The following is a 13925-nucleotide window of genomic DNA, read 5'->3' as shown; positions in this document are numbered from 1 at the left end:
GAGGAGTCCAAAATGACTCCCAGTTTCTAGAACTGGGTAATTAGATGGGTAGTGATTCTAAGGCAGGAGCACTGGAGGAAGAACCCAGGTTTGTAGGGAAAGTGGTGAGCCCACATTGGACACACTGACCTTGAGTTGTCCATGGACCTGTGGACATCAAGGGTTAGTTTCCTTCTAACACTCTGATCTGCAATTCTGTCCAAGGTGCTGAAATAATTTACAAACTTATTTCTGACCTCATGTCTCAGCCCCCACAACCCAAACTCTCACCTGTTGTTGGTACAGAGGATTCCAGATCCATCTCTGATGCAGTCCAGCCTAGGAATAACTTCAGTACATCAGTTCAGACCCCGTAACAATTCTGTTCACCACCCAAACCTTCTACATCCCACTCCAAGATTCCCTATACTCACCAAGTTTCCTCCCACCACCTCACTTTCCCTTGAAAGTCCTGTGTACTCCAAACATGCCCTTTCCAGAGACCTAAGAGATGACAACCCCTTTGTGGAAGTGTAGTTCCCACACTAACAGTATGGAAAAGGGGATCAACATGGCTATTTTTCAGGCCTCCTGACTGTCACTTCCCTCTCAATCTCTTTTCCTATGCTCGTCTGAAGGATGTTCTACTGTTTATAGCATAGTCTCTGTAATCCCCAGACTTATGTGTGCCTATATGTGCACAGACATGCTCACATGCACACTGGTCTCAGTGACATACACACTTCAGCATTTATCAGATTCTGTGCCCTTCCCTTCCTTGCTCTGCCTCTTTTGAGCAGCACCTGGCATGCACAGGGTACAGATCAGAAGATATTTGAAAGAGGATTTGACTAGGGCTCTGACAATCACAGAACAGGATGAATCACAGCTTCCATGGAAATGTCAATGATACTGTGAATTGGGCTTTAATTCCTCTCATTCAGTCAGTCCCACATAGATTAGCACCTGGATGTCCAATAATTGTTTGGTGTGTATGTGCTCCTCTCTCCAACTAGATTTACCTTCAAGTGGACAAAAGAGGAGCTGTGTCTTGTTACTTCAACAATACTAGGTGCAATGGTGTAAAGAGATGACTAAAACATGGTCCATTTCCCAAGGACTTCCATTTGGTGGAGGAGACAGATATAAAAACTATGTCTTATGTACTATATTAGGGAAACATACATGGTGTTTTGGGGATAGAAGAGGCATCCTCTCTTATGGGGGTGGAGGTGTATCAGGAAAGGCTGAATGGAGGAGGAGATAATTGAAATGAATAGCAAATAGTGAGTATTCCTCCAATAATTGGGGACTGCAAGAGAGGGGAGGAGGAGTATTTTGGGGGCCTAAAAGAGAACATGTATGTGCAAAGGCACGGAAGCACTATTTAGGTACTTTTTAATGCTCACTAATGGATTGGAATTCATTCAAGAGGGCATCCCCTTCCTCTTTTCCCAGGTGTGTTCATGTAGTAAATAGCCCATAAGCAGTTTTTATATAAAGCCATTTTCTAACCAGCAGCAGTGAGTGAGAGATTGGGGGTAGCAACTAGGAGAGACACAGCAAGGGTTTCAGGGAAACCACAGGACACCAGTTGGTCTGTCTGGATGATACATTTTAAGGCAAGTCTAGTGCTTAGATTCAGAGGTCATTGCCACCATTTGTCAAATAGGTTAATTCTGAAATATTAACTGGTGACCAGGGAAGCAGTGCCGTCAAATATGGGACCAAAATCTTCTTCTTAGTTTCTTCATTGGTTTGTTTAGTGCCCAACTGCAAATAACTCAGCCATTCCATTTTTAATAAAGATTTGCCAGATCTGCTCCATTACTTCAAAAGTGGGACTGATTTGTGGATTTTTTATGAGTTCCATAATCCTTGGACATATATTCTAAGTAAAGAGTGCCCTGTTTATAATACTGAGATTGCAAAGATAGTTGCTGAGCAGGATTGGGCTCCAAATAATCCAGAAAGGAAACATCAGTTCTGTGGGATAGGGGGATAAGAAAAGAGGACTCTAATGGACAAGAATGTCCTAACTTCAGTAGTTTAGTAAATAAAATTAAGGAAGGGGGAAACATTCAGCAGTATGATCAGAGTTTGCTAGGAAGTCAGTGTGTAGATCTTGAAATACTTCATACGGCCTAGGACAGAACTGATAACTTCTTATGGTCAAGCTCCCACAGTGGTCATGGGTACTAGCCAACCCAGGCTCCAGTGGCTCTAGGCCTGTGAATTAGCTCCTTTCCTCTGGCAACTGTAAGCCTCACAGTTCCCTCAGCGGGAGATTTTGATGGGAAATGTTTATTGATTTGGAGGAATGGCATTATTCTTCCAGGAAATTAGGCTGTAACTCTCCCTTCAATCTCTCCACTGTTGACTATTCAAAGTTTGCCTCAAGGGATCCTGGAAGCTCATTACATTACAAAGCTCTTGTCTCCTTTGCAACACAAACTCTCACGTTTATATAGGCTGGATCTAATGAATTGCAGGACCTAATTTTCAGACAATAAAGTGCACTTGTTCATTCCACAACCATTTACCAGGTTTGTTCCAGTACTGGTGTGCATAAAGGTCTCCTTAGGTCTCAGCTTTACATGTGGAGCAGGGAATTTAAGACAGCTTTGTCCAGCCCTATGGGCAAATGCTGGTAAAGAGCTGATCCTTCTGGGTGACAAGGTTGTCTTCTGATATTTTTGCCCATCATGACCTATTTGATGATCTTAAGGACCCTATAATCTCTCATCTCTCTTGGTCTTTTCCCGGGCTACATCAAAAATATTCTTCTCCTCCATTCTCTTCCCATGTTTACCTAGAATACCCCTTAGATCTGTGTCTTTAATTTTCTTCTGGAAGTTCATGAGAATAAGGGCAGGGAAATGGGAGTGGGTGGAAGAAGTGTTGAGCTCCAGATTTGCTTATAGGCTCAGCTTCCAGCCTGCCTTTATCTCTTGCTCCTTTGGGGCAATGCCCAGTCTTTCCTAGGCCTCACCTCTGGGAGACGCCGGGCTAGCCATGGCAGTGTGTTCCATTTCCGTGCCCCTTGCCTGGATACCTCAATCCCTGATGGAGTCACAGATGATGGAGTCTTTCCTGGAGACCATGAGAGCCATCGGGGCTCCATGCTCCTGGGTGGAGGTGCTGCCCAGCAAGGCCCCCTCCTTAGGAGTCCAGTGCCTCAACCCTCCAACCCTGGTCCAGGACGTAAAGAAGACAGACACTCCACGTTGTCCACCGGTGAGCTTGCCCCTGGGGGCATCGAAGTCTCGGTAAGTTTGTCTATGCTCCAGACTCTTGGGCTGCCCTCCAGGTAGAGACCAAGAAACCCTGAGTGTCACTCATGGAAGGGTCCTTTAGGCAATACTCTAACATTTCCCAGCTATCCCCATTTTACAGATAGAGCAGGTGAGAGCCAGAGAGAGGGGTTGGGTTTACCTGAGGTCAAACAGGTTTTCTGGTTTACTCTGCAGTACATAAATACAAATTATTTTCCAGTTGATCCCATTTTTTTTTCAGTGTTCCTCTGTCCCCACTCACTATCACTGCTTTAGAGACAGGCCTGCTTGTTCCCTGGATGAATATGAGAAAAATGGAAAGTTCTCTTTCTGCCTGTAGCTCTGTGCAAACTATGCTGGGCTTAGCACATGGGATCCAGTGAAATTCTGGGAGTTGCCCTGGACAGATATTAGCAGAAGCAAAGTATCCCTTGCTTTACTCAGAGAAGCAATAACTTGCCAAAATGTACAAATTAGGCAACAGCGACTAACTGGCAAGCACTCTTAATAGAATAATGGCAGAGTGTAATGGCAAACCAGGGACTCCTTATTGGATTGAGAGCTGTGATTTAATTTGAGCTCTCCCTTTAGTTTCAGTAATGATGCTTCTAGTGTTTTTCATTTGCCCTCTGTCTAGCCAGGGACACAGAGCAGTTTGCAAACAGACTTGTAAACCGACCATGATATGGCTCTACTGACTTGCATAAGTCCTACAGGGTTACCTTAGCTCCATCTCTGACTGGATGCCATATGATCCCAGCAAGAAACAGATGAACCACTCCAATGGGCAAGTGGGGAGAGTTTATTCAAGTATTTACAGAGGTGTACACTGGGCTCTGACCTAAGGAGGGACAGTGAAGCACCTAGAGATGAGCAATAGTAGGGAGCTGTTACATGCTTAGGCTGAAGAAGTGAGAGGAAGGATCAGAACCAGAACCCAGCAAGAGCTGGGTGGCCCAACAGAACTTGTGAGCCAGGTGGAAGACCACAGCCACGACCCAGCCACAGCCTAGCAGGGAAGAAACCAGGTGACAGCCTACTCCTCTCTCCTTCCAGACTCTGATCTTCTGTCTGTGCCTCTCATTGGCCGAGCCTGATCAGGACAGGATGGTGAGGGTGATGCTGCTTGTACAGACCACCCTCCGCAGGCACAGAGCAGGGTAGAGAAGGTGGAGAGTGGGTCTCCAGAAGCCAAAGGAGAATCACCAACACAAAGAGGTGCTTTAACACTCTAGAAAATACCTCATTCAAGAATTTCTCCCTAGATTACCACTCTCCTAGATATTCTGACATTGATTCATAAATTACTTGGCTAGTGCAAGATTAACTCTTAAAGCCCTTCTGTGTCACAAGGATGTGGGTTTCAATCACAGGTGTGCCACTTACCAGCCAAGTCACCTGTAACAAGTTCCTTAAATTCTTCAAGCCCCCAAGTCTCCCATTAAAAAGGTTTCTAAATAGCTGAAGGGGTAAATAGAATCATAAAGTGCCTGCATTGATACACATGTGTCTGACAAATAACAATAGCTGCTAGCATCTCTTGTTGAGTCTTCATGGTTGAAAACTTTCTGAATGTTCTTTATATGTATTAAGGCACTTACTACTGTATACCTATGAGCTTCGCCTATGGCAGGTGCTCAAAGATGCTTGTCGGATTTGGATTCTGAATGGTTGTGTAGTGCCGAATCAGCTGCTATGGGCCCCGGACTTCCCATATCCAGGGTAGTGTGTGACTAAAGTTAGGGGAATGGAACCCAGATGGAACTTCCAGTGAAGGCCTAAAGAGGGAAGGCTCAAAGGATTGTGTCAGATAACTAACACTGAAGAATCAAGACACACAAATATTCCTTTAGAAAGAAAAGGACTGTGTGGAGTTTAGAACTGGGTTGTATGCTGGGGAGGGAAACGAGCCTATTAGAAAGGAGGTCAAGAAAACCTGTCCTGGAGAGGAAGTCTTTGAGAACCTGTATGCACAGTGCAGACAAAATCTTAGAATGACTGCCTGGTCCACTGCTCCTGCAGCTCTCACTTACCTTGTGTAGAAACCCTTGAGACAGCCCTCATCCCCACCCTGGTGCCCAGGGACCTGTTCTCAAGCAGGAGTTTGCAGAGTCTCAGGTGAGCCTGGGTTATAGAGTTAGCTACAAACCTAGACTCTGCTTGTACCCCCAACTCTGTGTCTTGGTCTTCATGCCTAAGTTCTTACCCCAAGTTCAAGAAGCAGCCCCATTTCCCAAAGCACAACTGCAGAGGATCATAGCTTCACCAGGCAACTTGTGACCACACAAGACTGGCCAATAAGAGGCTAAGTGACCTGTATTTGCCACTGATGACTTCAAGTTAGGGGAATATCCTGACTGTTTGTGTCCCAGCAGGCATTTGATGCAGGACAGAAGAAGACTTTCCTATCAGCAGAATACTTGAATGAACCTTTCCGAGCCCAAAGGGCAATGAGTGTTGTCAGCATCATGACCTCTGTCCTCGAGGGTAAGTACCACTCATTGGAATATCCATCCACTGTGCTACAATGAGTCTGCATTTGAGCAGCAGAGGAGATGCCCCAAACATGTGTCAAAGATGTCACCCATCTGTGTCCTGGGATCCTAAATACTGCTCCTTTTTATGCCCTTGGTCCCATCACCCTTTATCAATGTGTTTTTTTAGAAGTATGGACGATTTTTTCAAAAACAATAGAATCCAATGAGTTTTTAATGCCCTAGTTTCATCTCTTGCTCAAATTTACATCTGCTTCATATGTATTCACAAAACTAAATTTGAGAAAGTGATCTGGCAGGCACCATAGAATTTCAAGCTACCTCAGGTATGCAAGAAATTTTACCGTCCTTAATTTTCAAATACAGCAGAATTATCCTGTCATTTTTCATGGTTGTAACTTTTATGGTTATAACTTAATTTTTGTCTCAAGCCCCCATTATGCTGAGCATTGGAAGATAATTTAAGTAAATTAATCAGTCAATTTAACTAAATTCTTGTTAATTCAGGGCTCCATCAATCAAATGGGAATCCACTTAGCCTCCTCAGAGATGTGTTCCAATTGCTTACACCAAACCAGGAGCTGGAGGAAGACAGTGGCACTGGTTCACAGCCACCTGACACTCAAGTTCCCAAAGAGCATGACTGCATCCTCCTTACCCTGAGTATAAAGCCTGTCTTCTTATCCAGCCTTTATTTTGCCTCAGGGTATGGAAAATATGGCTTTTGTCCCATCCAGTTACTTGCCTCCCCTAGACAAATTTAACATGTACTGGGCTAAAGGAAGGAGAGGAAGCTTGGATGCTGGTGTGTTTCTAAGAAAGGGCTCTCTGTGTGCTCACCCACCAGTCCTGGGCTAAATCCTAACTGTGAGGGAGGGCATGACAAAACAAAAAAAGAAACAAACAAAAAAAAGATGTTTGAGGGATTTGAAAACAGAACCAATCTATGCTTTACTTTCTAGGTGAAGCGAGAGGTAGCAAGTCTTAGGAAAAGACCCACATACCCAGCATGGCACAGAAACTGTACAATAGAGCAGGCAGATAACCCACCTGGGTAGAAAAGACCTGAGGCAGCCCCAGAGAGTGCCCTGTGACCTGCATGGCAGGAGAGTAGCTGGATGATGACCTTGCCCCCGTTGAGGGCTGGAGAAGGAAGTGAGTAAGAGGCAAAGAGGGAACAGCCATCTGGGCAGCTCTCCCACCAGAAACCACATGGGAACCATGATGACTCATAAAATACACTTGGCAATGACCAAGGACCAGCTCAACACTCCACTGTTGGTGAACCCTGGGCCCTTCAGAACTCAGACACAACTTAAGATGGTGAAGTAGTAGCAGACATTGAATTAACTAAAACAAGGTCCCCAGGTTGGGGACTTGCAGTATATGTTGAATTCATTCATGGGGGGAAAAAACCTTTAAGTTATATTTCTTGCATACATGAGTTTTTTTGTGTGTGAAATGTGTACACATTTCAGTAACAGTGTGTACATATTATACATATTCTCTCATATTATTTTCCCTCGTTAGTCATTATTTAAAAATCACATTTCATTGTAATTATGTCTGTATGCCTAGCAGTTTTCATGGCTGTTTAGAATGTAAATATGCTGCTATGCTTGTGATTTTTTTTTAAAGAATTTTATTTTTTATTATTTTTTTAAGATTTTATTTATTTATTTGAGAGAGCGAGAATGAGAGACAGAGAGCATGAGAGGGAGGAGGGTCAGAGGGAGAAGCAGACTCCCCGCTGAGCAGGGAGCCCGATGCGGGGCTCGATCCAGGGACTCCAGGATCATGACCTGAGCTGAAGGCAGTCGCTTAACCAACTGAGCCACCCAGGTGACCCTATGCTTGTGATTTTTTTATTGGCCAGGTGAGTTGCTTGGATTCTTTTTTCTTTTTGCTATTAGCCATCAAACAGTTAATGTTAAATACAAACAGCTTGTTTTTTCATTTATTCCCCAAAACTATCAAGCTCCCTCCTTTTTTTTTCATTTATTTACTATTCAACAAGCATTTATTCAGCACCTACTATATGTCTGGCATTATTCTGGTGCTGGGAATTCAGTGGTGAACAAGATAGAAGCCTGCACACATGGAATTTACATTCTGGGGACCAGGGTATACAGATAATAAACACAAGTAGATATTCAGGTAGTGATAAGAAGTAGGAAAAAAATAAAGTAGGGAAGGAGATGGGGAATAGAGGACTACAGAGGGGCTATTTCAGATAAGGTAGATGCAGAAGGCCATTCTCCCTAAGGAGACCAGAAATCTGAATGAAGTAAGGGATTCAGACTTCTTAGAACCTAGGGGAAAGACTTCTAGACAGATGAATGGCAAATGCAATGTATTTTGCAGGAATGAGACAAGAATTAAAAAAATGAGTGTTCCAAACACAGCCCAACTCAGGTAAGAACAAAAGAGGTCTCAGAATCAATGAGAAACAACAGAGGATAATAGTTAAGAACACAGACCCTGGAGCTAAACTGCCTGGGTTGGCATCCTGGTTCTGCCACATAGGGTAAGCTGTGCAACTTTGGAGCTCTATTAACTGCTCTATGCTTCAATTGCCTCACCTGTAAAATAGTGAAAATGTATTTATCTTGTAATGTTTTTTGAGGATTAAGTGAATTAACATAAGTAAAGTGCTTAGACCACAACGGGCACTTAGTAAATGTTCAGCAGATGTTAGCTATTCTTGTTTACTCAATTGTAAACGAGGGCAGAGATGTGTCTGTTTTGCTCACAGTTAGATTTCCAGTACCTGGAAGAGCAGTGCTTGGCATATGGTAGGCATTCAACAGACAGTTGTTGAATGAATGGTGAATGAGAGTGATACACAAAAGTGACATTTGGGGATGATGCTAATTATAATGACCTGCACTGATAAATAGGAAGAGAATAGGAATGATCAGATATCCTGAGGTAGGACAGACTCCCCTCAAGGAAGATGCTGTGTGAATAGACTAGGAAAAGCAGGAGACACATTGACATTTTTAAGAGAATATGGGTAAAGACAACTTCAGATTAGGGCAAAGAGGTCAAAGTTGTTTGAGCGTAGGGCAGATGACCTCTGATCTTCTCTGGTCAGACATAATACCCACGACACTCACAGAGTACATGAAGGGTGCTTGGCACTGTCTGAGTTGTGATAGGATTTACAGAGGCCACCTCTCTGGGAGTGATTGTGCCTGAGAAAGTTTGGCTCAAGCCAATAAGAACTTGGCAATTCACTGAGCTCAGGGCACGTGAACCATCTATGCTTGGCACACAAGCTAAGACTTGGCAGTTGTCCAGACCAGAAGACCAGAAGCAGGAGCACAACAGGAAGTACAACCCAGTCTCTGCCCTCATGCTGAGTGGGAGAGAGGGGCTTGGAACAAGTTATTACTAGGGTGCTGAGTGTCTTGAAGGAGAAGTTCAGGATGCTAAAGGAAATATGGTAAGTTTAACCTGGAGTTGAGGAGGTATTCCAAGCAGAAAGGACAGCAAAATCTCTGAAGCAGAAGAGAGCATAATATTTGAAGAAATGAAAAATCCTGATGTGGCGGGAACACAGAGAGCAAGGAGGAGAGGGGCTCAAAATAAGGCTGGAGAGATGGACTAGGGCCAAACCTACAGAATTTCCTATACCAAATTAAGGATTTTGGACTTCATCCTAAAAGCAGTGAGGTGCCATTAAAGGATTGGAGGCAGGGGAGCTACATTTGCATTTTGTAAAGGTTACTCTGAATACATGTAGAGAATGGAATTAAGAGGGGAAGAGTGTTGGCAAGGAAACCAGTTGGGAGGAAACTAGCTGAGAGATGGCAATGCCTGGACTTTGGGGTGGTAGCCGTAGGAGTGTTGGGAAATGGGAGGATTAAGAGCTATCTAAGGGACATAAGATTCAGGACTTGGTGGTTCACATGGTTCTGGCATAAGCAACTGAAGGGATACTGGTGCAACAGCTCATAAAAGGAATACTTTAGGGGGATTCACTGAGGAAAGATGAGAGGAAAGATCATAAATTGAGTCTGGGACATAGCGGGTTTCAGGCACCCTTGAGACATTCAGGTAAGGATTTCCAGTGGGAAGTCAGATTTGCAATAAATGGGTCTAGAACTTAGAAGATGAGGGTGACCTAGAAATACATATTTGAAAGCTGTTTGAATGTAGATGGTAATTTTGGAAAGGTGCAAGTGGATAAAATGTCAAGGGAATTGAGTAAGAAGAGAAGACCTGGGACAGAGTTCTAAAGAAACTATAATGTTTAGTGATTGAGCAGAAGAGACAGAGCCAGCAGAGGAAGCTGAGAAGGAATGTTCAGAAACAGAAGACCCAGAAGAATACTACACAGACCCAGGGGTCTGAATTCCTTCAGGAAGAATAGAAAAGTCAAAAGAGGCAATGCTGTAGAAAAATCAAGTAAAATCAAGCCCAAAAAGAGTCCAGGGGCTTTAGTTACAGGGATGTCTTTAGTGATCCAAGAAGTGAGGATTGGCAGAGTAGGGGAGGAGTTGAAGAATGGAGGTGTGGTGGGAGGAGAAGGAGATATTGTATATAGACAACTTTTTCAAAAGTTTGCCTGTGAAGGGAAGGAAATAGTAAAACGTCACCAGGGTGTAAGTAGCATTGCTTATTTATTTTCTTGTATGGAGTTTTAAAAAAGTATATTTACATGCTAATGGGGAGGGTCTATGAGAATGGAAAAGACTGAAGATAAAGGAAAGAGAGAGAATATTCAATAGATTCCTGACATGGCAAGAGAGGATGCACAAGTGGAGAGTATTAATAGGAGAAATGGCATCTCTAATTGTAGCAGAAGGAAAGGAAGAAATTTCTTTCTGGATTAGCTTTTTGCAGGAGATTCTTTTAGGGGAAGAGCTGTGATCATGTTCCAAGCTAGCAAGTGCATGATTCTCTTAGACTCTGTATCTCCCCAGACATTCAAGATCAGCAATGTGAAGGCTGTTTACAAGGCTGAGTCTTTTCCTGTCCTGCCTCACAGACAGGCGCTTCCTGCCATAATGGCGCATCTGCAAGATTTCTCATGCAACACTGCTTCCTGTGCTTTTTAGTGCCAAAATAGGTCCAGGGAAGTGCCTGCTTTTGTTTCAACTAGAGATTGTTGATTTTGCCCCCAGGATGTGTCAACTGCTTTAGAAAACTATGCTTTGCTGGTTTACATATCTGTCATCTCGAGTGTCCTTTCAGAGCATTCTCCTGTATTCTGACTGACCTGTGCTATATTTGATAACCTTTGCGCAGAACTTATGATTTGAGTTTTACAGATGTTTCCTAGTTTCATCAAAAATAGAGTTTGCATTTCTATTTCTCAGATTTGATGCCTTTAGTGGTTTCTGGAAGCAGAGGGGCAGCACATTCTTTTATTTATTTATTTATTTATTTTAAAGATTTTATTTATTTATTTGAGAGAGAGAGCACATGAGAGGGGGGAGGGTCAGAGAGAGAAGCAGACTCCCTGCCGAGCAGGGAGCCAGATGTGGGACTCGATCCAGGGACTCCAGGATCATGACCTGAGCCGAAGGCAGTCGCTTAACCAACTGAGCCACCCAGGCGCCCATCACATTCTTTTATTTATTATTTTCAGTTTTGGAAGAATAATTGACAAAACTGTAAGATATTTAAAGTGTACATTATGATGATTTGATACATGGATACATTGTGGAAGGATTTCCCTATCTAGGTAATGAACACATCTGTCACACCTCACACATTCATCTTTTTTTTTTTAAGATTCCACATAGAAGTGATACCGTGTAGTATCAGTATTTACCTTGCTCTGTCTGACTTATTTCACTTGGCATAATGCCCTCAAGTTTGAGGGCAAACACCAAGATTTCCTTCTTTCTCATGGTTGAATAATATTCCCGTGTTGGGGGGAGGGGTGTGTATGGGTGGGTGGGTGTGTCTCTCATCTTCTTTATCCATTCATCTATTGATGGACACTTAGATTGTTTCCATATCTTGGCTATTGTGAATAAGGCAGCAATAAACATGGGGAGTGCAGGTATTTCTTTGAGATAGTGATTTCATTTCCTTTGGATATACCCAGATGTGGAATTGCTGGATCACATGGTAGTTCTATTTTTAATGTTTTGAGGAATCTCCATACTGTTTTCCACAGTGGCTGCACCAATTTACATCCCCTCCAGCAGTGCACAGGATTCCCTTTTCTCCACATCCTTGCCAACACTTATTATCTCTTCTCTTTTTGATGACAGCCATTCTAACAGGTGTAAAGTTATATCTCATTGTGTTTCTAATTGCATTTCCCTGCTGATTCATGATGTGAGCACCTTTTCATGTACCTGTTGGCCATTTGTATATCTTCTTTGGAAAAAATGTTTATTCAGTTCCTTTGCCCATTTAAAAATCAGATTATTTGTTTTTCTGCTACTGATTTGTAGGAGTTATTTATATATTTTAGATATTAACTCCTTATCAGATAAGTGGCATGCAAATATTTTCTCTCATTCCATAAGTTGCCTTTTCCTTTTGTTGATGGCTTGCTTTGCTGTGCAGAAGCTTTTTAGTTTGATGTCATTCTATGTGTTTACATTTGCTTAGTTGACTTGCTTTTGGTATCAAATCCACAAAATCATGGCCAAGAATTCGCATTTCTGTTTCTCAGTCTCCTGGACGCTTTTGTTGATTTCTGGAAGTAGAAAGAGCAGCACATTCTTTGCTCTATTATTTTAAATAAAATCTCTTTATCAAATTTTTATTTAGAACATTTTTGTTTGAATAGGCAATATTTTTTTAAGGTTTTATTTATTTATTTGACAGAGAGAGACACAGCGAGAGAGGGAACACAAGCAGGGGGAGTGGGAGAGGGAGAAGCAGGCTTCCCGTGGAGCAAGGAGCCCGATGCGGGGCTCGATCCCAGGACCCTGGGATCATGACCTGAGCCAAAGGCAGACGCTTAATGACTGAGCCACCCAGGTGCCCCTGTATAGGCAATATGCTATACAGGATTTAAAACATACTAAAGGGCATATAAAAAAAGGGAAATATTCCTCTGTCTATCCAACTCTCCTCTCCAGAAACAATGTCCAAACCAGTTGTTTTGTGTTTCCTCCCAAAAATATTCCATTATGTTCAATCAAAAAATATATAGTCTTTCTTCTCCCTTGCAAATGGTAGCATATCATATATGCTATTCTGTGCCATAATTTTTTTTCTATGAATATATTTTGAAAACCATTCCACATAAGTACCCTTATATTTTCCACTAACTGTTAGTATTATGTTGTATAGACATACCATAATTTAGTTAGCCATTCCCTTCTTGATGGGAAGTAAATTCTGCGGTCAATACATCATTTTCTACATGTACTATAGGTTAAATGCCTCAAAGTGAAATTGCTTTGTCATAGGGGGTAAGCATTTTTAGTTTTGAACAACAATGGATGTTCTGCATAAATATATCAACTTTCACCCACCCAAGCAATGGGTGATACTGGCTTTCAATCCACATCCTCCCAAACACAATTATCAAACTGTTTTATCTTTGTTAATCTGTTCCATGAAATAATATCTTCTTATTTTGCATTTACCTCATTTTGAGTATTATTGGAAATCTCTTCAAATATTTATAAACCACTTGAATTTTCCCTTTAGAAACTAATCATTTTCCTATTGGTTTGATCTTTTTCTCATTGATTTTTAAGAGTTCTTACATACTAATGAAATGAGCATTTTGTCTATGACATGAGCCACAATTATTTTTCTCAGTTAATTTTTTACTTTTTTTGACAAAATGTTTTGAAGATTTTTAAGGCTTACAAAGATTATAAGTCATTACAGCAGTGTGATAGTAAAAATAAATAGTTTTATCTATGGAAGAGAAATGGACACTTGCTTATGAAAGTACATGGGCATATATGGAAATAACTTATGACCAAAATGAAATTTCAAATCCTTTGGAAAATGAGATATTATGCAATAAACAGTGTGGATGTAAATAACCAGGGGTTGGAAAAAAATAAACTGGATCAATATCTTAATCCTTACTCAAAATAAACTCCAAATGCACTAAAATTTTAAGGGAAAGGTAAAGCTACAAAAGAACTAGAAGAAAATGTGTATAGGTATTTTTTTAAATCTTGCAATGAGAATAGCTTATATGCAAGGCATGAAAGCAAGAAAACATAAAGAACAACGT

At 41.9% G+C, this 13925-nt stretch overlaps 1 protein-coding gene across 3 annotated transcripts in view; it reads left to right on the top strand.

Annotated features, from left to right (window-relative positions):
- The window catches only part of SCN10A (sodium voltage-gated channel alpha subunit 10), a 91228-nt gene that overhangs the window by 32957 nt on the left and 44346 nt on the right, over nt 1-13925 (top strand). For 2 of the 3 annotated variants that reach the window (XM_034992261.1, XM_034992254.1), the window contains exons 11-12: nt 2955-3248; nt 5630-5741. In XM_034992261.1, the coding sequence (XP_034848152.1) occupies nt 2955-3248; nt 5630-5741 (406 nt within the window). The remainder of the gene's footprint in view (nt 1-2954; nt 3249-5629; nt 5742-13925) is intronic. The other variant, XM_034992269.1, reaches the window with a different exon arrangement.

The sequence above is a fragment of the Mirounga leonina genome, unplaced genomic scaffold (genome assembly GCF_011800145.1).
Source record: "Mirounga leonina isolate KUSES-001 unplaced genomic scaffold, KU_Mleo_1.0 Mir_115, whole genome shotgun sequence".
Taxonomy (NCBI): domain Eukaryota; kingdom Metazoa; phylum Chordata; class Mammalia; order Carnivora; family Phocidae; genus Mirounga; species Mirounga leonina.
This window is presented reverse-complemented; position numbering and strand designations above follow the sequence as displayed.